General features: G+C 42.8%; 1 protein-coding gene across 7 annotated transcripts in view; it reads left to right on the forward strand.

Moving 5' to 3' along the window:
* Window positions 1–23370, forward strand: part of KCNK2 (potassium two pore domain channel subfamily K member 2) — a 207860-nt gene that overhangs the window by 60307 nt on the left and 124183 nt on the right. For 4 of the 7 annotated variants that reach the window (XM_070497506.1, XM_070497505.1, XM_070497508.1 and 1 more), the window contains exon 2: window positions 17215–17525. In XM_070497506.1, the coding sequence (XP_070353607.1) occupies window positions 17215–17525 (311 nt within the window). Of the gene's footprint in view, window positions 1–13905; window positions 14285–17214; window positions 17526–23370 lie in introns of those variants that run through there. The other 3 variants (XM_044758435.2, XM_070497504.1, XM_070497507.1) reach the window with 2 other exon arrangements.

Below are 23370 nucleotides of genomic sequence, written 5' to 3' on the forward strand. Positions count from 1 at the left end.
TTTAATAATTCAAAATTTACAAAATTTATATAAATACAACACAGTCTCTGAGGTTGCTGAAATACTTGAGTTCATTTCAACAAGCCTTTATGGAGAATCTACTATGCATTAGGCACTGGGAACACAAACCACAAACTTGAGGGTCACATGGTCCCTACCAAAGGGAACTCACAGGCACGAGAGAAAGAGAGATGTAACAAATACAATAAAACGTGGTAATCACAATCATGTTATACATAATGGTTTCTAAATAGAATGATTGACTCTATGATGATTACTTTACTAGACAAAAGTAGAGGAAATCTAGACCAGATTAATGTTAAAAAGTCATCATGCGTTGAATTAAAAAATAATTTACTTTCATATTTAATATTTCAAAGTATTCTCAAAAAGAGGTTTTCAAAATATAATTGGCAAATGTTCCCGTGTAATTTACTTAAATACTAAATATTTATTATGTCCTTTAGCAGATGTTTCCTTTGTGGTCACTTCTGAGTCTGTCTTTATGATTCATTTTGGTTTTTATCATGGAAACATTGTCATCCCAGATTGATAGCCAAATCTTCACAGAGAGGGCTGTCTAGTTTTCATATTTTTATCGCTCAATCTTTGGAGTTTTTAGCATAGTCCTATATAAAAAATAACAATTAATTTTTTAAAAATTTCAATTCTTTTTGAATGCCTACTATATGTTATCGGATCACAGTAAAGAGGTGTTTAACCCCAAACTCAGCATTTGGGGCCAAGGGCAAAAGGGAAGACACTTGGAATTACACTTTATCCTGTCCAAAATATGCAGATACAGTGTACGAAAAACATAACGTCATGTATGAAAATGGTGCAAATGACATCCATCACTCCAGGCAGAGGAAACACTACAGTTAATTACCAAGAAGGCTGGCGAGGCACTTTGGAATCTGAACAATGCACTACTGGCTCCCCTTCTGAGAAAATACTAATGGGAAACACTAAAGTTTTTTTCCACCCAACTTTCATCCAAAGAAAAACTACCACAAAACTTAGCATTCCACAGTTGGGGTAGATATAAAAACAGGAAAAAAGGCAGTTTATTCTATTCATAGCTGTACTTGGTTACCAATAATGCTAACAGATTGCCATCAATAATTGTCAAAAATAGAACAGTAAATATTTGATATCTCAGCTGTAATTAAAATGAGCATAATGTGATATTGGGGTGCGAGGAATAAGAGAGATCTCTGATAAATCAGCAGAGGGAGCAGGTACAATATGTGAGTCACAGTAGTAAACACACATTACACCTGATGGCTCAATAGAAAACTCCGTTCCTGGGGCATGCATTGATCCCCTTAGCAACAAACAACCTGGGGTTACAAAAGCTTTACTTTAACAAAAAAATCTGTTTGTGGAAAAGAAGAGTTTATCTGTGTCCAGAAAACAGCGTTGATAACAATGAAATGGAAAAAAATCAAGCAAACCCAGAAGCATTTAAAGCAATCATGGTTGCTAAGGAGATAGAAAGTAAAGTCAACACAATGTAAGGGACAGTTTCAGACAGCAACAGTCCAAAATGTTGGGGCCACAGCCAAAGCGAGAGCTGAGTATGTGCATGGTAGAGAAAGTGGTAACACCACATCTATAACGGTGAGAATAGACCTGTAGGTCTGTTTCTTGGCTCCCAGTGTAGCCTCGTGAACCTAGCAACCATCTCCCTTTCTGACCTAACTGGATCCCACTTATCCTCCATTGTTTGCTGGCTATATTCTGGTAAGGACTTCTCCCCCATCAGGTAGAGTGGGAAAGACTCCCTGTCCTAGGAAGGAGCTGCCTGAGTTGCAGAGTCCTCTTTGTAGAACAGAAGGGCTGGAATTTGCCTCTGTCTTCTGTAGCCTGGATTACCTGATTCCTTCCTTAATCTCATTTGCCCATTTGGTTCCTAAAAGCCGGCTTCCACGTGTTTGCTGGGCCCAGCCCCAGAAGATACTCCACCTCTTCCTTTGTGTTTCACTTCTTATCTCAGATCCATCTGCTTTCCCTCTCTCCATGGTTCAGTGCTACTGGTGGGAACACTAGCATTAACAGTGACTAATGTTTATTGAGTTCTTACTATATTTCAGGTATTGTTCTAAACACTGTTCAAGTGTTAACTCTTTTAGGTCTTATTAACAAGCTGAGGTTGATACACTTTTCATCCCCGTTTCACAGATGAGGAAACAAGGCACAGTTAAGAAGTGTCTGGGCCTGGAATTAAACTAGGTGGCTCACAATCTTGACCAGTACACTATGCTGAATTTCATGCGACTCTGTGCAATAATGGAATTACGTGGGATAATAAAGGGCATGGAAGAAATACAGTGACTTTCAATGTACTAAAAATACCTTGATGTGAATTAAATGCTTTCTGATGATAAATGTCACAGTTACCATGAAATCCTTCTTTGAAGGTCTTAAGAGCTGGTGCGTGTTGGGATAGCGGTGGTCCTTTTTCCACACCAATTCAACAAATATTTGAATACCTGCTATGTGTTCTAAGAAATCAAAAGCAATTCAGATGAGATACCTGCCCTCAGAAAGCTTTCAGTCTACAGGCCAGACCCATGGCTGAGTGGTTAAGTTCACGCACTCTGCTTCAGCTAGCCCAGGGTTTCACCAATTTGGATCCTGGGTGCGGACCTAGCACCACTCATCAAGCCATGCTGAGGCAGCGTCCCACATAGCCTGATGGGAAGGACCTCCAACTAGAATATACAACTATGTACTGGGGGGCTTTGGGGAGAAGAAGAAGAAAAAGAAGTTTGGCAACAGATGTTAGCTCAGGGCCAATCTTTAAAAAATAAATAAATAAATTTTTTAAAAGCCCCATATATCTTCTCTAGAGCCACCCTTCCCCCCCACCACATCACTGAGCTCGAGGGCACATACTCACGCACATACTGATTCCAGCTCCAGGTGACTGTTCTCCTTAGCAGCCCCTGCTAACCTTAAAAAAAGGAAAAGAAAAAGAAAGCTTTTAGTCTAGAGAAAGCCAGACATATAGACACATACTAGCGTAAGAGGTGCTATACGTGTATATCAAGATACATGGGCAACAGTGATCAAATTTATCAGAAATAAAGAAGGAGGGTTTCACAGAGAAGAATAGTTAAAATACATGACCAGGCATCGGTCCTGATCAAATTAAATTCATTGTCTAAGTATATTTTTTATCTTCTAATATTTGAAGAAGCAGATTTCACAGGAACTTGGGGCCAAGTTTAATTTTCTTCATCATGTCCTGTTCTTTCTCAAATTACAGTGAGAGAGATTATGTAGTATTGAAATTTCTACGCTGGTGCCAATTGTTTTCCCAATGGGTGCTTTGGCAGTTCATAAATATATCTGCATAATTGGCTATGTTAGGCCTGGTGTGATGTTGACATGTCTTGTGACTCTCAAGGTCTGGGAGAAGCTTGTAGAGATTATGAGAACCCTGAATTAACACTTTGCCCTCAGTTATTACCTAATCATGCACATTAATTATCTCATGGAAGGGTTTGTGGCGACGATGGATGAGAAGGGCTGTATTTTGAGTGGCTGCTTAGGAAAGGTCAAAAGTGCTCGCTAATATCTAGCCTTAAGGCACTTTAGATGTGATTTCCAAACTGAAAGCTACAGCAATGTAAGAGCCTTCCATGGTAACTCACCTGCATCGGCTGGGCTCCAGCAGCAAGCTGTGCAGGGCTAGAGCCAGAGCCCCCCTGAAGCAGCTCATAGTGTGGCAGAAGTGAGCAAGCATTAAGCTGAAGCCTGGGAGAAAAGTATAATTAAGGCACTTTCATTAGAAGTAAGTAGCACCATCTTAGAGACGAAGAAACGACAGTGCTCGAGATTCATTCTCTCAAAGGAGAGAGATGAACTGGAGAATCCACAGAAAGTGTAAGTTACTTCATCAAATTTGTGGTGCAACGCATATTTGGGCACAGAATTCTGGGTGGGTGAGGGGTTGCTTCTTCTGTAATGTAGCACAGTACTGGATCTACAGGAAGGGGTGCTGATGCAACAGAAGAGAGTTCCCATGTGTGATCTAGCAGGGAGGGTGAGTATCAGTGAAATGGGGGAGAGAGGCTAGGAACAGGGTGAGGCAAGTGAGGCTAATTTGTTCAAGTGTGGGATTCGGTTCTTTCTTTCTTTAAAATTTTGAACTTCTGTTCATCATAGATTTTTTATATTAATATTGATATTCTAAAATATTGTATTAAAGTATTATTTATCTTGATTACTATGTTTTTGACACCCCCTTAAATTTTGCACCCAAGGGGAGTGCCTCACTTGCCCCACCCTTGTGGCAGCGCTGCACGACTGCCATTGAGGGAGATGTTTCTGCATGAAACGCAGATTCATTGCACCTGATTGTAGATGCAACCTCACAGGGCATCTGATCTTACCTTAACCCAGAGGCTGCAATTCGAAGGCCTGAGGACCCTTTTATTTGCCATAAACATTATTTATTTTTGAAAATCTATTTGGTTGCCCCCGTTTTGAATTGGAAGATTTCTTCTAAAACAATTTGGACATCTGACTTCTCTTGAAAAGTTGGAAGGTCGAATACACTGGCTCTAGGTTGTTGCATGGCAGGAATCAATTAAGGCCGACTAGAATCTCCCGTCCAGTTCATTGGACTCACTTCCTATCTGGATGTTACTACCTGGTGCTGTAGCCAAGGAGATTCTAAGCCTTGATTAACTGCAGGATTCTGTCAATAAAATTTCTTAAAAATGGGCTTTCATTCATTTAATAAATACTGATTTTTTTGTGCCTACTATGTGTAACGTATCATGCTGAGGAGCAAGATGACAAGGTTCCTTCCCTCTTGGAACTTTTTAAATCTCATAGGCAATGTTATGGGTTGAATTGTGCACCGCCCCCCAACCCCCCGCCCTGAAAAAGGTATATTAAGTCCTCATTCAAGTACCTCAGAAGGTGACCTTATTGGGAAATAGGGCCTTTACAGAGGTAATCAAGTTAAAATGAGGTCATTAAGATGTGCCCTAATCTAATATGACAGATGTCCTTTAAAAAGAGGGAAATCGGGATACAGAGACAAAAACAAACAGAGGGAAACACTGCGAAGACACACAGGGAGACGATGGCCGTGGGAGTGGCGTGAGGCGTCTACAAGCCAAGGAATGCCAAGGATTGCTGGTAAACGCCAGAAACCAGAAGAGGCAAGGAAAGATTTTCCGCTAGAGCTGTGGGAGACCATGGCCCTGCTGACCCTTCTGACTTGTAGCTTCCAGAACTGAGACCATAAATTTCCGATGTTCAGCCACCAAGTTTTTAGTACATTATGACAGCAGCCCCAGGAAACGAATACGTGCAGTTAGTAAATAATGGTTTGAACAAATAGTTGAATAACAACTGTGACCAACATAATGAAGGGACCATATAGAGCGCTGTGAGAGTGGATGTTGAGGTGGCGAGCTGATCTTAGTAGGAGGTTATGGGGCCTTTTCTGAGGAAGGTGTGTTTTAGCTGAGGTCTGAAAGATGAATAGAAGTTACTTTCCAGTAGTGAGGAAAACAGGCACAGTCGGCTGGAAGGACTGTTGTGTGTGTGAAGGCTCTAAGGAAAAAAGGAGTAGGATATATTCAAGAAACTGGAAACCAACTGGTGGCTGAACCACAGAGGGGAAATTGCAGAGCCTGGTTAGGTGGGCCCAAAATAATAGGGTGTATTGACTTATAGCTGTGTTACTTTGGGGAAGTTATTTAACTTCTCTGACGATAATAACAGTACTGACCTCACATGGTTGTTATGAGGATTAAATGAGATAGTAAATAAAATAGTCTTAAAAGAACGGCTGGCACATATGCCTCCAGAGATATTACCTATTGTTATGACTCCTGTTGTTCTTGTTGTTGCCATTATTACTGACAGGGCGAGGATGGTCAGTGCCCTGGGATACCCTTAGCATGCTGGTCTCTATCTTGAAGGCAATGGGAAGCTAATGTACGCTTTTAATCAGGGCATAACCAGATTTTATTTTTGCAAGATCCATCTGACGGATTAGAGGTCAGCGGGGATGCAGCCACTGGCAAAAGTTCCTGTAGACAGGTGTTGGAAGGGGCAGTCCTGCCTTGCTCACCTTGTAGAATTTGGAGAGATCACACACCATTTAAATAAATTTTGAAATTCCATAGAAAGCTGCCTTCTTGTAGGTTTCACGGTTTTCTTCTAGAACAAACACGCCCTGGGTGATGCATGGATTTTTAATCTCAGTTCTTCTATCTATTTAGCAGATGGCCTTGAGCAAGCCTTGTATGTGCTCATTTAATTATAGGCACAAACAGGTATAAGGGAGAGCTAGATTCTATATATATGGTGAAATTAAGATCTTTGGTTATTGAACACATCAAAAATATCTCTATAGAAGATCCCAAATACTCATTCTCTTTTGACTTTTTATTGCCTTTATGTCTTGTGACTTCATTTTAGAAGAGAAATTGAATTGATTTGTTCTTCACAAAGCCACATTCATTGCTATCAGAATTTGTGGCCTCAGGTGAAGGCAAAATGCTGGACTGGCAAATGTTTACAACAAATCTAAGTTTTAAATAATGCACTGGATGTGCCAAAAATTCATTAGGTAATGAAAAACCATCAAGAAAAATTGAAAATGCTCTAGTTCTTTCTGGATTTACGGTTGATTTTAATACAAAGCATCACATTTGATATAATTAGTTTGCCTAATATTGGCAGACTTAAGAAAATTATCTGATGAATTCATTGTCAGTGGAGGATTTACCTGTGATGGCAGAAGTGAGAAATGTTAAAGTTTAGATACATATCAGATAAATGTTCGTTTCCTGGTGATAGTTTATGATACTCAGCTTTAAAAGGAGAAAGGAACTCCAGAGCAGAATTTCTTCTCTGTAAATTCTAATGTTTTCTGAATTTATTCTACTATAATAGAGTATCGTTTTATAAGGATTTCTTTCCTTTACAAGACCCTTATTCAATATTTTATTCCCTGTTGAGTAAAATTATATATGAGTATTAGTTTATTTGTGATAAACACTTGTGTGTACACTGATTAAAGCACTCATGTTTATATGCAAAAGGTGGGTGTTTTGACTTACATGAATTTTCAAAACTAAAAAGAAGTCACATGGGACTAAGAACTACCATTACTAAAGAGATTCTTGCTTACGTTAAAAAATTCTTATCCTTCTTCATATTTTTGTGTGTATGTGTTTATTTTAAAGTAAACAATATACAAAGCCATTAAAAAGATATTATTGACGTATATTTTAGGGTTACTTCTCTTTTTACAAAATGAACCTCCCAACTTTGATGAATTTTGCAAAGTTTTATGGCAAAATGACATTTTTCATTTTTCAGGGTGGGTACTTTAATCAGAAATCTTTTCATCAACTCAATGAGGTTTTACTGAACAGACGTGGAAATAGTTTTACTAATGTCATTCTTTCCTTATTTTAACTCCATGATTACAAAACTGTGGTGTATTTTCTTTGCTACTATATATCCCCAAGTGCTGGAAAAGTGCCTTCCTGGTATACAGAAGGTGCCTAATAAATACTAGTTGAATGAGTGAATAAATATATTTCTTGTACCATAAATGACATAATCCATGTTGATGGTGTTGTAAATGGTAAGAACTCTTGAACTGGACACCTTTGAGACTGAGAGTATATGGTGATTTGTGCCAGCGCCTGCCATGATTTGCCAACCATGTTGGCAGGGGACCTGAGTCGCCCACTAGCCCAATTTCTCACCAGTCACAGAAACAGCCTCTGTGACTGTGAGCTATCAGAGCAGAGTGAATCCAAATTCTATTTTTCATCCAGGATTATCAAAGTGTGTTCCCTGGATGATAGCATCAGCATCAACTGAGAACTTATTATTCATGCCAATTCTCAGGCCCCAGACATAAAGCATCAGAAATTCTGGGAGTGGGCTCAGCATTCTGTGCCATACAAACCTCCAGGCGATTCTGATGCACACTCAAGTTTGAGACCCACTGCTCTAGATAATTGTTATCTGGGCACTGCTAGCATGTACTTCTTCTCTTCCTTTTCTATTCTTCCAGTGATGTCCAACTTCCCTTCTGATTGACATATTCTAATTTGAGGGGTATGAGTACTTCAAAATGAATACATTTTGTCCTTTAAGGAATTGCCTTCTTAAAGTAATTTGCATAGCCCAGATCTGACTGACATTTTATAAGCTTGCTTGGGATTTAGCTCTTGTAGTATCTATTACTACATAGCAAATTACCCCAAAACTTAGCAGCTGAAAATGAGAACCATTTATGATCTCACAGTTTTGGAGGCTCAAGAATCTGAGAGGAGCTTATGTGGGTGGTTCTGTCTCAGTTGCTCAAGAAGCTGCCCTCAATGTGTTGTCTAGGACTACAGTCATCTCATGGCTTGACTGGGGAAGAATCCACTTGCAAGCTTTCTTACATGGCTTGAAACCTCAGCTCTTGGGAGACCTCAGGAGATCTGCCTCCAGGCTTACTCACATGGGCCTCTCCTCAGGGCTGCCTTATGGCATGGCAGTAAGCTTCTGCCAGAGGGAGGGATCCAAGAGGGAGTGAGAGAGAACACACAAGAGGGAAGCCACAGTCTTTTAATAACTTAATCTTGAAAGGGACATCCCATCGCTTGTCCTATATTCTATTCATTAGCAGCCCCCATTCAAGGAGAGGGCATGACACAAGAGCTTGAATACCAGGAGGCAGGATTCACTGCAGGTCAACTTAGAGACCCTTCACATAGGGAAATTATTTCTCACTCTGTCCAATATTTTGCATTGCAATGTTTCAGTTAGGACTTTTGATTTCTAGTGTCAGAAATCTTAACACAAACTGGCAAGTACAAAAGAAAATGTGTTGAGCTTTCAAAAATTGTCACCTTGGTTCTGTTTGCTTTGTATTGGCTCCATTCTCAGGTAGCTTGTCCTCTGATATCAGCATAATCGATTCCAAGCCTTTCAGGTTCAACGTCAGTGGTATAGTGCGAAAGTCTCTTTTCCCAGAAATCACAGGCCCATGCCTGAACCAAGTGAGAGGTTGAGGAATCTCGACTGTTTTAGCTAAGACCAGGACACATATTGCACTCACAATCAGGGATGAATCCCACAAGAAACACAGCAGCTATGAGAGGGGCAGGTAAGTGCCCTCAGAGGGACCACCTCAGGCAAGCGTTTCACTGAAGTACTGCCTATACTGTTGTCTACCCCCAAGTTTGCAGTCAACTACATCTCTTGGAAAATTCCTAACCTCTCCCTCACCATCTATTCTCCACACCCAATGGATCACAGAGCCCTGTTGATCTACCGGGACTGGTCATCTCCTCTCCTCCACTCCCATCCAAATCACCACGAATCTCTCACTTGGGCTAAAGCAATAACACTTAAATTCGCTATCTATGTGCTCACATTTTTGTTCACCTTGTGCCTGTTCTTCATGTAGAAACCAGAGTGATTTTTTAAAAACGCTGTCTGATGAGATTAGTCCTTGGCTGAAAATTTATCAAAATCCCATTAACTAAATCCAGGTGCCACACCACCTGGTCTTTGCCTGTCTCTCCAGCTTGATCATGGTCCACCACCAATCCTCACTCTCCGGGCTCCCCAAATTCTCCAAGCTTCTTCCTGCCATAGGCTTTCTACACGTTCTTCCTCCCCTTGAGGAAGCTCTTTCCTTACACTATGTATCTCTCTCTTCACCCTTGCTGATCTTCCGGGTCCAACTTTAGTGTCATTTCTTTGGACAGGCCTTCCCTGACCCACCAACATTAGATAGTCTCATAGCATTATGGCACTTACTGAATTTTAATTTTATGTTTGTTTAGCACCTTCCCTCTCTAGACTGAAGCTTAACGAAGGTAGCAACCTTGTTATATCCACAGAGCTTCTGTTTGGCACCTAGTAGGCATTCAATAAATATTTGATGAACATGATTCATTCTTCCTCGTCTTAGACCCGTGCAGTCGTGTTATCCAGAAGATTAAATAAATGGCTAAATTTATTACAGAGTTGGAATTTGCTGGTGGTCTTGCGTGGCCAGGAGCTGGTTCAAGGGCCCTGGTCCAAGGGGTTGGATCAAGCACAGGAGAGTATAAAATTCTTGTGAGACTCTACAATGTTAAACATTTATATGTTGTCTCACTTTGTCTTACAACAATCTCTTGTGAGTTTAGTGTATTATTCCCATTTCATAGATGAGGAAACTGATGGTCAGAGAGATGGGACTCCCTCAAACTCATGTGGTTCAGAATTGGTAGAGTTAGGATACCCATGGAAGTCACTTTGACTCTAAAATTCCAGGCTTGATTGGAATTATGGGAAAGACAGTGGCATGGTCTTTTTTTTTTTTTTTAACTATGGCATTTTGAGTAGGCCAATTTCAGAAAGCGAAATAAACATAAAAGTGAAGCTCTGTAGATTTCATGCTGCTAGTTGGAGCAGAACAACGTGCATATGAGGGCAGTATAGAACTTTGGGGAGCTAAATCTTTTTATTACGTACTTCAGGTTTTCCTATTCATTAAAATAAAGTTCAAGAGTGTCAAGTGGTCCTGCAGCATGAAAGACTTAGAGTGCACCTGGTCTTTCTGTTGCGCTTTTGATGGGGATTTATATGTGTTGCGTAATGTAGGCATAAAATTAAATAGGATAAACCATCCCATTTCCTTGTTTCTCAGGTTGCAATGATATACAAACTAGTCTACTTCCTTTTTTGACTCTTATTTCAAAGATCATGAGTGAGTGTGTGTTTGGCACCTCTTAAAGGGGTAGGAGCATTTGATCGAGGGGGCTGTAAAGGACCTCAATGGAAGGCAAGGCTAGATCAGTGTGGGAACTGGTTTCTTGATTCAAATTATTTGTGAGGTTGAGGCTGGCTTGTTGGAGTGACTCCTGCTAATGTTACAGTTTGGAATTTTCTGTTTTAAATCTTATTTTAATGTCTCTGTCAAGTAAATCCGCTCCCCTCTCAGCACTCTACGTATGTGTGTGCCTAACGTGAGAATAATGCAAAGGGGAACATGGAGGACAATGGCGACATGTAAATTGATAGAGAAAAGGAGGGAAAAGGGCAATTCAGCATTTGGAACTGGTGGTGAGTCCTACATCCCATGAATCTGGAAAAAGGGAAGCACGATACAATCATATTTAAGCCATGAGTTAATCCCCCACTGCAGGAAGCATTAGTCAGTTTGACAGAAGGCCAGTGCTTGGTAAGGTGTGGTTAAAGTTGCAAAAGACTCAGAGGAAATAAAAAAGAATCACCAAGTTGGTGAACCAAAAGGGAAAAGAAAAAAAAAAAGAATACTCAAAGTGTTTGGGATCATTTCATCTGGAGAAAAAAAAGCCTGTGATAGAGTAGAAAATGATTCTGAAGGTGGTGAATTCATCTCATTTCCTACATATGCAGGATATCTTGGTTCCAAAGTCCTGGAGGGAGACCAGGTGAATGATGTCAGCAATCCCGCCTTCATTCAGATGTTTATCAACACCTATTCAGTACCAGTCACTGGCTATTGTGGATACTCTGGGGAACAGAGAGACGTGTTTTATGCCCTCGCTGAGCTTACCTTCTAGTTTACAAAAAGCACACCACAATGCGACACGGGCAAACATGGAAACAAAAGTTGCCCTGGGAAGCAAACAGTAAGACACCTGACTAGCCAAGATTCAGGAGAAACTTCCAGGCAGCTGAGAGAGCTGAAGGATAGTGCCTGTGATGGTTAGTTTTATGTGTCAACTTGGCTACGTTATAATACCCAGTTATTTAATCAAACACTTATCTAGGTGTTGCTATAAAGGTATTTTTTAGAGGGGGTTAATGTCTACAATAGCTGTCTTTAAAGAAAGATTACCCTAGATGATGTGGGTAGGCCTCATATAATCAGTTGAAGGTCTCACGAGCAAAAACGTAGGTTTTCCCGGAAAAGAAGAAATTCAAGCCTCAAGTATCAACTCTTGCCTGAGTTTGCAGCCTGCCAGAGCTGCTCTGGGGATTTCAAATGGACTTGCCAGTCCCCATGATCATCTGAGCCAATTCCTTAAAATAGATCTTTTACACACACACACACACACACTCTCACACACACATCCTTTTGGTGTGTTTCTCTGCGGAACCCTACTGATACAGCATCTTAGTCATGTAAAATTGAGGACAGGACTGGGGAAGGTGTGTGAGAGAAAGTGACAGTACCCAGGAAGGCCTGGAATGAAAAAGAGAAGCCAGATCAGGAAGCACATTATATGTGACCTAGAGAGTTTGAAAGAGGTTTAAGTCCAGGAGCGAGAGGATCAGATTCACATTTTAGAAAGCACATCCGATTTTATTATTCCTGAGAGTACAAGTCGAGAAAAACATGTTTCAATTCCAGCAGGAAGGAATTCCTAATAAGGAAGACATTTTTAATAGGAGAAAAGGAGGTGCTGAATCTATTTTGGAATTTTAAAAATAATTAGACATTTTTAATCATTGATAGCCACAGTCTTGCAAGAGGTTTATAACGTTCTTTTTACAACCTTACCTCTTTCGCGTCTATAGCTTTCACTAGTTTCTCGTCTATAGCTTTCACTAGGAAGTTTTCCTGGTAACTGGGAAAAAGATAAACTCACACAGCGGTGGAGGTGGGAGGGTGGAGGTCAGCAGGGGATTCCGACTACGAAAGTGGGAAGGAAGGGAGAGTTTACAAACCGACTGAAGTTCCGCTACATCATGTGTGTGGTGCGAGGACTCGCCCGTTACAGCCGCAGCCTGTACTCTGCGCGCTTTCTTCCCCTGTCTGCGGATTCGGTTCCCGCACCCGTGTCGCCACGAGTTCAGCTCCCCAGCGCGGCGGTCCACGAGTCTGGGTGGGGTCTGGTACTTGCCAAGCTGGGATCTTAATGGAGAGATAAGCTGGGAGCACCGAATTCAGACTGAGGTCCGATCTCCCACCCAAGAGCCTTCGCAACCTCTGTCCCCAGAAAAGCGGTCTTGCCCTAAGAGGCTGGCCGATTTTCCTTCCATTCCCTCTGCATCCCTAGATATCTTCACCCTGGCTCCCGGTGCGTTCCCCATCCTTTCTAGTCCGGAACATTCTGTTGATCAGAGCTCCCTGCCCAGGTCAAGCACCCTTGGAGATGAGGTGGGGGTTGCTGATGACGCGAAAACCCTTCCCCGGGTGTAACCTGGAAGAAGCCAGCAGCCTCCTTACCGCCCCCACTCTGGGAGTCTCAGGGCGCCAAAGGGGGCACTTCTCTGTACAACCCTGGGGGGGATTAAAGGGAGGGGAGGATGCCTATGTGAAGGGGTCCTGGGAGCTGCGCCCTAGAACTCGGTCCCACACCCCGCACCCCGACCGGGAAGGAGATGAGTCGGAGCCCTATGTGCCACATCGCAAGAGGAAGGATGTGGGGAGGAGGCAAGGGTAGTGGAAGAGGCTGAGAGGAGAGGCAGCAGGTGAACCCAAGGGCTGTGCCCTAAGGCGTCGAGCAGGCTGAGAGGGACTTTGGAGGGGAGCCCCAGGCAGGGGCGACGCAGGCGAGGGTTGAGCTAGGAGAGGGTGTGGAGAGGCTAGCCCAGGCGTTGAGTCAGGGAGGGGGGAGGAGACGAGGGGGAGGGAGTTCCGAAAGGAGGGAGAGGAGCCGGCGAGGGGCGAGAGGAGCGAGCCTGGAAGGGAGAACGGCCGAGGGCGCCCGGCCCGTCGAGACCGTGCCACACCCCCGCCCGGGGCACGGAGGGCTTCGCCGGGGGAGCCGCACAAAGACATGCGAAGCGGGGCTGAGCGCGGCTCGCGCACAAAGACGCCGGGGCGCACGGCCGCCGCGGCTGCCCCCACCGCCCCCGCGCCGCGCCGCGCTGGGGCCGGGCCCGCGCCGAGCCCGGGGCGGAGCGCGCGGCGGCGGCGGCTGCGGGCCGGCGCGGGACCCGGGTCGCCCGCGCTCTCCGGGTGACCCGGGCCCGGCGGCAGGCGCGCGCGGGGGCGGCGGCGCCCGAGCCCAACTTGGCGGCGGCCTCGCCCTCTGCCCAGCCCGCTGGTGTCCCCTCCTTCCCGCGATTTCGTTTCTTCTCACGCTCCCCCCTCCCGCGTCCAGCCCCGCTCTCTCCACCTTGTAAAACAAAGCCGGGGAAAATGCCTGCCCGTGCAGCTCGGAGCGCGCAACCCGACTCTGAATAAGAAGTGAGTACAATGGCGTGTTTGTGAAAGCTTCAAGTCCGTCTTTTGCAAAATACATTTTGAATGCTGCATGCCTCATGCTTCCCAGCGCGTTGCGGGAGAGACCCGGCTATAGAGCGGGAGGTGAGACCCCCACCGCCCCCCCCCACCCCCGCCGCCGCCCGCCCCGCGCTTTCCCGCCCCAGCCTCTCCTGGGAGGGCTGCAAACGCCCCGCTGGCAGCAAGCGGACGTTTTCCACCTTCCTTTCCCCTCCAAGGTGTCGGGTCGGAATCCCAATCCTCTCCTGGATGTTTCTCCCTTTCTCCCGCTGGTGCCTGGGGGTTCTGCATCTGCATTGGGTATGGGTTTGGGACACCTTGGGGGAGTTTCCGAAGGAGGAGGAGGGTCAACCCTTGGGAGTAGCCGACAGGCAGGACGCATGGTGACCCTGGTCACACTTGTTGCCCACTGCCTGGTGGGACAGGCAGTGGTGCTGAAAAAAGCTGGTTTCTCCTGGTATTGAGTAGTCAGTTGCGGCTATGAGCAAAGAAGACAGACCTGGGTGAAGATGGGAGACAACGATTAAGAGGAGACTGTGATGTGCTGGGGGCGGAGGTAGAGTGATGGTGCTGAGAGTCTGTGGAAGGGGCGAATCTTTGATTCCTTGTTCTAAGGAGCTTCTCTTTCCGATCATACATCACACGATGTGGAGATGGAAACGGAGAGGGTTCCCCATATTAAACCGAGAGAAAAGGCTGTTATGTTTTATTTTGATATGTCACCAGTTTCTGCCCATTCCGTCTGCCAAGTGTGCATTATATATATTTCTGCTAATTAAAAAATAGGGCTTAAAAGAATTAAACTACATCAGGAAATGTATTAGCTTAATACACACAGACACACGATCTTTTTAAAAAAAATCTGTCGGCTTTCCCCCAAAGCATATAATGATACTCTCTGACTTTGGCATTGGGATTTAGGCTGGGGATTTGGGAGCATCAAGGTAAACAGTCTTGGTGTTCTCCAGTTCTGCAGATTAGAAACCAGTGGTGTGAAAAATCAGAAATATGAGAGACAGAGAACCCGAGAGGAAAGGCTTGGAAAGCTTCCTTCAGAGAGATAATGTAGAGCTTCCCTGTGATTTTCTGTTATTTTTATTCCAAAAATGGCTTAATTTTAGATTTTGATCTTTATTTTTCACTCAGACTCATTAAGCAGCTTGGAGGCGGGATGGGGTGGCTAGACAGCAGATGACTGATTTCAGCTGTTATCAGCATTTCTATTAGAAAAGTTTTTTTTTTTTTTAAATTCAAACATTAAACACATATCCAGTGCTAATTGTGAGTGAAGTTGCCTTTATAAATGTTACATGTTAAAGGTGTCTATTAGTTTATGGGTTTACTCGGAGCAGGTGACTATCAGGAGGGAAACGTGGACATACCTGTCCACAGCAGGTTGAACCACAGGGAATCGTTGTAATGAGCTGTCCGTTTGTAGACCCTCCACTTAAAGCCATGGGTGCTTTTACCTCTTCAGAGCTCTGACTTCATCTCTTCAAAGTCAGGAGCATTCAGAGCTTCGCTGGGTGAAGAGCCCTCGGTTATCTGCCATTAGTGTACAGCATTATTTAGGGCTAGTGCTTCACATGGCTTTGTTTCCAAAGCTTCTTTTTAATGGGCAACTGAAGGTTTCTTTTATGAACTCAAACTGTGGTAGTCCACGTTTAACTCTCAGTGGTAGTCAAGACGGTAGGCTACAGAGCCATGTGAAAATTGACACTCTTCATTCTCTTCTTAGCCTCAAGTAAATTCAGGTTCCTGTAGGGTATTTGGGTGTAATTCCATAGGGATTTCTTCTATACTTACCTAAAAGTGACTTTTAGATGAAGTTATCATTTTATCAAATCTGTATTATATACACTAGAATAGTTTTCCTTATATCTATACCAATTATGGACTGCAAATGGATTGTTTTGGTTGAGTTGATGGTTTTTGTAAGTCTCCTATTTGTTTGCTGTTTTATTAACCCTGTGGGTTCAATGTTGCCTTTCCAATCAAATATTCTGTAGTAGATGACTTATTTTCCCCTGGAAGTCTAGTATCTCTTGTGTTTTCTAAAAAGAAATCCATTAATGATATTTTTGAATAGCTGAGTTGAATAATAAATGGATTTAGAGTCACCTCGGAGTATATGGGGCTTTGTAAGAGAACACATAAATCCACTCTAATGGAGCAATTAGCTTTGTACAGAGCATGCAAGGTCCAAGGTGTGAGACAAGGTTTTAATTTTTTTTCTTGATAATGTTCACTCCTGAAATGGAAGGAACTTATCATGTCTTGGCTGCATCTAGAATTGTGCCACTTTGGGTAGGAATACTTTTGTTTTTTAAACATGTCGGAGATCAAATAACAAAATATAGAGAATGCTTAATTATGGGCCCACTTTAGAGAGTAGGCAAAAAGAAATGGTTGGGCTATTGAGTGGTTTCTTCACCATCATGTTTTACCAGAAAATGACTAATGTTTTACTTTGAGCAACAAAGTTGGATCACAAATTCACTTATAATACAATTCTTTTATTACAATGAATTTTTAAATAAAAATAGAGAATGTTCTTTACATTGATTGCTTCTGGTATAGAGTGTTAACTTCTTGAGAACAGGAATAAAGCATGAGCTTTCTTCATGGGTATTCAAATATCTCGTTTAGTACTGTTGGCTCTTAGGAATTCAGTCAGTGTGCATTGACTGGTGTGGTGGACAGATATAAATTTAGATATTAATTAGGAAGATGTTAGGCATTCTTTTACTTTTTTAGAAGTTTCTTGGTCCACCCCCTGTTTTTTCCCTGCCATCTGGAACCCCAATAACAGCAAGAGCTAAGACCCACCCCCTTTTCCTTGAACCCATTTATATGGTCCTGGATGTGATCTAGTGGGAGTTCTGGTTTAGGTTCCAGAGCTTCCACCAGGAGAGGAAGCAGAATTCAGTCAACCTTTGCCGACCTCGTAAAGAAGCCTAACCATTACCCCTCTAATCTCCTCCATCCTAACCTTCATTCTCTGTTGTTGTCAGTGGCGGCACCTGATTTGCTGGATCCTAAATCTGCCGCTCAGAACTCCAAACCGAGGCTCTCCTTTTCCACGAAACCCACAGTGCTTGCCTCCCGGGTGGAGAGTGACACGACCATTAATGTTATGAAATGGAAGACGGTCTCCACGATTTTCCTGGTGGTTGTCCTCTATCTGATCATCGGAGCCACCGTGTTCAAAGCGTTGGAGCAGCCTCACGAGATTTCACAGAGGACCACCATCGTGATCCAGAAACAAACATTCATTTCCCAACACTCCTGTGTCAATTCGACTGAGCTGGACGAACTCATCCAGGTAATGACAGAGAAGTTGCTCCTCTGTTTCCTCTATGGGGAAAGGAAGAGCAAGAGGAAGAGGAGACAATTCAAAGCACAGTGCCGTCCTGATGTGCCTCTCAGGACCCTATTCCACTTTCTCTTTCATGTGGACTTCTTTTTCGTAGTTTCCTTGTTTCCTTTCTGCACTTCCCTCTTTCTTCCCTCTGCCATCCTTTCTCCTCCTTTTCCTTTATTTCTCCCTCCTACTGTTCCTTCTCATCCCCTTCTGCTCTTGCTCTCCTGTATTTCTGTCCTGTTGTCTTCCTGCTTTCTTTTCTTTTGCCCTGTCTTAGAACTGCCAGTAGACATGGTGGACATGAGGCTACCTTGGTGGAGGCCCTCATGGTTAGATGATCATTGCCGACTGAGAAACTTTTCTGTGGCTAATGAGAGGAAAACAGAAGGCGGAAAGAGTGCGTTAATCATGGCAGTGGCCATCACAAGATAGAAAAGATGACTTTATGGTGTGACCCTCTTGAGATGGGTGGCCCCCATGGTTAAAAAGTTGTGGCTTACGTCTTTAATCTAGCCAAAGTATGAGTCTGATAATTGCCTTTTTTTAGATGTCTAAAACTCAACTAAAAGCAATTTACTACTACACAGAAAAATGGAGTTTTTGAATAAAAATGAATTTAGTTTTAATTTACTCTGTAATAGCAGAATAGTATCCTTATGGAAAAACATTTTGTTTTAAAAGTTAATCCCAAAATGATTGAAAGTTTCATTTAGACTCCTCGGAGATGGCTGTATTTTTGTTGTAGATTTCTTTTGCACAAAACAAGTCATTGGTCAAACCAAGACTCTTGGTCAAGAAGAAAGCCCTAGTATTTTCTTTCAAGGAGAGATCTTACTGGCTGTTGAAAACGTTTTAATTGTACATATATTCATTTTCCTGTAGAACCTCCTTTTCCTACCTGATGTAAGTCAAATTGGACTGAAAATTATCTGTGAGTCATCATCTGAGCAAGTTCTTCCTCACGTTTGGTTTTGGATCATTTAAGTGAGTTGGAATAGTAGATTGAGGGAAAAAAATTATTTATTTTAATCCAGTTTCTTATTCTAAGCCCTTTCCTCTCTTAGTTGCTCTTGCCATGGATCTGCATGTGCTGTTTCCACCCTTCATAGCCCTCTCTATTTGTAGAACACACATACAAGTTCTTCATTCAAGTTTTATTGAAAGCTATCAAAGCTAATGGTCTTTGACCCACATTTAGCTCCTACCATATTCAAACACTTCTGCATCTCACCTATTTGATGTAAATTTTGAAAAGGCTCTTCAGATACTTATATACTGAATTCTCTATTTTTAGATGATAGCAACATTTTCTGTATTGACAGTGAAACCGCCAACTAATATCATCATCCCAGCCACTGCGTTGCCTGTTCTTAAATAAGATTACTTCTCCTTCACTCTCTCTTTGTGCCACATAGTGGTACGAAGAGGTACTAAAAATCTTTGAAGAATCCCCACTTCCTTTAGGTTTTAGAAGAAGACCTCTGGTTTGTCCTGGAGGTGGCATGGAGTAGTAGTAAGAGCCTAAACTTCAGGATCACATGGGATGTGTTTTAAACTCCAGTTGAGTACTGTACTAGAGATGTCATCTTGAACGAGCAATGTTTCTCGCTAAGCCTTAAATGATCTGGGATGAGGAAAGAATACCTATCAAATCAGGCTGCTGTGAAGGGTAGAGAGATAATCCATGTAAGGCGTTTAGGTGCTCAAAAAGGGTTGAGTGTGTGTGTTTGCTGCCATTGTTATTTCCTCCTCCCCCCCTTATCTCTTTATTGGGTGAAGCATCGTTTTCAGAGAATTGCATTCTTAGCGTCTAAAGTGAGGTTGTTGGTTTTGGGCAGGAAAAAAAATGCCTGGAGTTTCAGAACAATGCTGGAGGAAACCCTGTGTGGATGTGAAAGCGCTCTCACTCTTCGGTAGTCCTCAGATTTAGTCGGAACTGTGAAGATAACTTGAAGGTCATGGCAGGTGGGCCCAATCTGAAGGTGGAGACTTCATTTTTGCTACTTTGTGTTTGGAATGGACACAAACAGAGCTCAATATGAGATTTCACTTTTTTCTTTCTGCTCTACCTAGGCAGTCCATTTTAGCTTTATTAATATTCACTGCTGACTGAGTGTTTTTGCTTCTTAAAAATCTTAAGTATTTTTGTACTTGTTCAGTATTTTTCAGCGCGAAGTTCCCTATTATTTATTGTCATATCAATCACCTTTATAACCCTATAATTTTAATAAATTATTTTTTCCTTTTGAATATAATTTCTTCTGATAGAAGAAATCTTTCTAATGACATGGCTTCAAGGAATCAGATCAGTCTTTAAATAGGAAGGAAGGCAAATGAACCAGTAATCATTGATTAGAATTTCATTTCATTCATATGATTCTCATAAATTTCCAAGAGTTTTGCTCAGATTTATTTTCCCATTTAATTATCCCTTAAAATCTCCTGAGGAGATATATTAGGCAGTAGTATCACAGCATTAAGGATTAGGAAATCAAGACACAGAAAGTTCCAGTGATTTCCCCGACATGGCATCGTTAGGATGAGTTCAGGTCTTCAGAATCTTGATCTGGCATTATTTCCAGGAATCTCTGCTCTTTCAGGGCTCAGCTCCTTTCAGTGCCGAGGGTTGGAGAAGTTACAAGTTCAGCCCCAGTGTTGGTGGAGAAGGAATTCTGGATTCCTTTTATGAAGGGTAGGGAAGAATGAGGAAGTGGGTAGTCAGACAGTAAGGCCAATGCTAGGTACAGTTAATCTAATCTGACCCCAGGCTCCAGGCTATTAATTACGCCTCTCAATGGGCTATGATAACCTCACTTCGTGCTGTGGTTGCCTCACAGGGTAGGGAGGGCAATGGTGAGGGGAGACATAGGGAAATGGAGCGTTGAGCAACTGCTTCTTCTGTTAGAGTCCCAGCATGTGCGTTCCCTCTACGTGCTGTTTTTGACACCAGCCCTTCAAGGTGAGATTGAAGAGGGGGCAGAGATATCAAGACAAAGAGATCTTTCCTGGGCTGAAGTATTTTGAGCACTTTGATTTTCAACCCTCATTCCATTTAAGTTAGTGTGATGTCAGTACAGAAAAATATATGGAAACGCTAAGTTTCAAGAGTCATGAATACCATTAACCATAGTCAGCATTTAATGAGCACTATGTGCGAGGCACTGTATGTTCTAACCCTTTACATGTATTATCTCATTTAATTCTCTTAAGCACTCCTATGAGGTAAGTGCCTTATTATCCATATTTAATATGTGGAAACTGAGGCAGAGAGAGCTTCATTTTCCAAGAGCATGCAGTGGTAGAGTGCACTGTTATTCAAACCTAAGTGGCTAGACTCCAGAGTTTAAATGCTCTTAGCTCCTGTATTTGCTGCCTCTAAAAAGCTGTAGTAAGCATTAAAGTTTGCTGTAAAGTTCCCTGATATTTCATGTATTAGAATGTGATAAATATCAAATTATAGTCCTCTGTATCTAGTGATATATATTATATAGCATATCTTTCTCTCCATATACATGCAGCGTATATAACCTGGATTTTAATATTCTTTTTGAACAACACTTCCTGTTGAATTTGGAGTTCGTTGACCATCTCCTGTTTGAATTTGTTAAAGCAGTATAAGCATGTTACATTAGATATAGCTGGGCTTCAATCTAGTCATTTCCATGTTTACTGAATCAATGCTGGGATTGAAAAAAATCAAAATTTATGACCTAAACGTTGCTAATAGAAATACCCCACTGGAGATTTGACTTTTGTTTTCTCATTTGAGCCCCACCCTTCTGTGAGATAGGTGGGGAAGGCGTCTGTTTTTGGGTGAAGAAACAGACACATTTGCACAAGGTCATGCAATGGCTTCACGTCTAGATCTTTGGAGTCCTTCCGCTGAGGGGATTATCTTCTCTTTGCCCTACCCTTCTCCACTTGGTTCTCACTGCTGCATTCAGTGGCATTTATTGAGCGCCTCCAATGTGTTGACCTTTGTGCTGGGTATTGAGCCATATAAAACGCTAGATAAAACATGGCTTCTCTGAAGGCCCTCCCTCCTTCGAATTCACGTGGAGGAGACTGCTGTAAACATAGTGGCAGTAGAAGTGCTTACAGACGGAGCTGACCTACGGAGGAAAAGGTTAACCACTTAATGAGAGTTGAGAAGACAGAAGAGGTGAAAGGGCCACTGGGTTTTAAGTGCAGAGTCAGAATGCTCTAGGGGAAGAGAAGGGCATCAGCAGACGTTCTAGGCAGAAGGGGCATGCTGTGTTCCAGTAACTGAATTATCTGGTCGTGGGGGGCAGGAGCATGAGCAAGTCTGACAAAGTAGAGTAAGGCCTGTTCTTCCACATCAGAGGGTGGAGGAGATGCGCCATTGACGACACTCGGTTGTGTACTAGCGGATACCTGGAGTTACATGCCTTCCTAAGAATGCTAATGGACTAGACTTTTTAAAAAAATAAACACGTGTTTTATATTAATTCTATTATCACTCATTCATTCAAAAGTATTTATTGAATTCCTGCTATATGCATTGTTATAGGCACTGAAATACAGTGTAGAATAAAACACATGAAAATTCTTGCCCTTGGTGAGCTTACATTCTGCTGGGGAAGATAAGTATGCCAGATGGTGATAAGTCTCAGGAGGAAAAATAAAGCAGTGAAGGGGGATAGAGAATATTGGATGGTGTTGGTGATAAATTTCGGATAAGGTCACTGGGGAAGCCTCACTGATAAGGTGACTCTTAAGTAACGTGTCTGTCTGAGGAATAACGCTCGGGTAGAGGGCTCCGCATGCACAGAGGCCCTCCCCGAGGTGAGAGCGTTCCTGGCATGTAGAGGCACAAGAAGGATGCTGGGAGGGAGTAGTAGAAGGTGATGTCAGGCAGGTAGTGGTGTCCAAGTCCTGTAGGGCTCTGTAAGTTACAAGAAGTTTGGCTTTCTGGTGCAAATGAATGTCCTGCTCTGGCTTATGTTTCACAGGATCACTCGGGCTGCTGAGTTGAGAATAGACTGCAGGAAGCCATGGGTCGAAACAGAGGGAGTGCTTATGAGGCTGTTGTAATAATCCTGGTGATAGATGAGGGGGCCTAGAATTAAGGTGGTGGCAATGGGGGTTGTGAGATATGGTCAGATTCTGGATATATTTGGGGTGGAGAGCCACTGGGATTACTGGTAGACAGCATGGACAGTGCAAGGATGTGGAATCAAAGATAATAGCAAAAGTTTTGTCCTAAGGAACTGAAAGAATACAGTTCCCATTTTCCTGAGATGAGGAGCTGGTTTGGGGATGATGTCAGGAGCTTAGTTTTGGATGTTGCACTAATAGTGTCAGTTAGACAGGGTTCCGTTATTGAAAAAGATTCATGGGACCCAAAACAGCAGGGCTTACAGATCTAAAGTTTATTGCAGGAAAATGATACAGTGTAACAGCCACACTCAAATAAAGATATGTACCACAAGCAGAGGCCACATCACAGCACGGGGTCTGGAGAGGCCAGGAGCCAGCTCCCTTGTCCTCCCTCTGCAAGCCCAGGCCAGGACATACTTCTCTCTTGGATCAAGAGCCCCTAGTGTGTGCTTGGAACACCTCAGAACCCAGGGAACCCAAACTGGTGTCTTCTTGGCTGGCATTTCTGACACCCTGCTGGTGACATAGGCATTTTCTTGCTATATAACCAGCCTCTGTGGCAGAGCTTTCCAGGAGTCTCAGTGGAGAGCAGGTGCAAATCATCCATCACACTGTTATCAATAAATGATGCTGACAGGCTAGGCCTGACCTCCCTAGAACTCTTCAGGCCACGGTTATAAAACAA

This window comes from Equus asinus, chromosome 25 (genome assembly GCF_041296235.1).
Source record: "Equus asinus isolate D_3611 breed Donkey chromosome 25, EquAss-T2T_v2, whole genome shotgun sequence".
NCBI classification, from domain to species: Eukaryota; Metazoa; Chordata; class Mammalia; order Perissodactyla; family Equidae; genus Equus; species Equus asinus.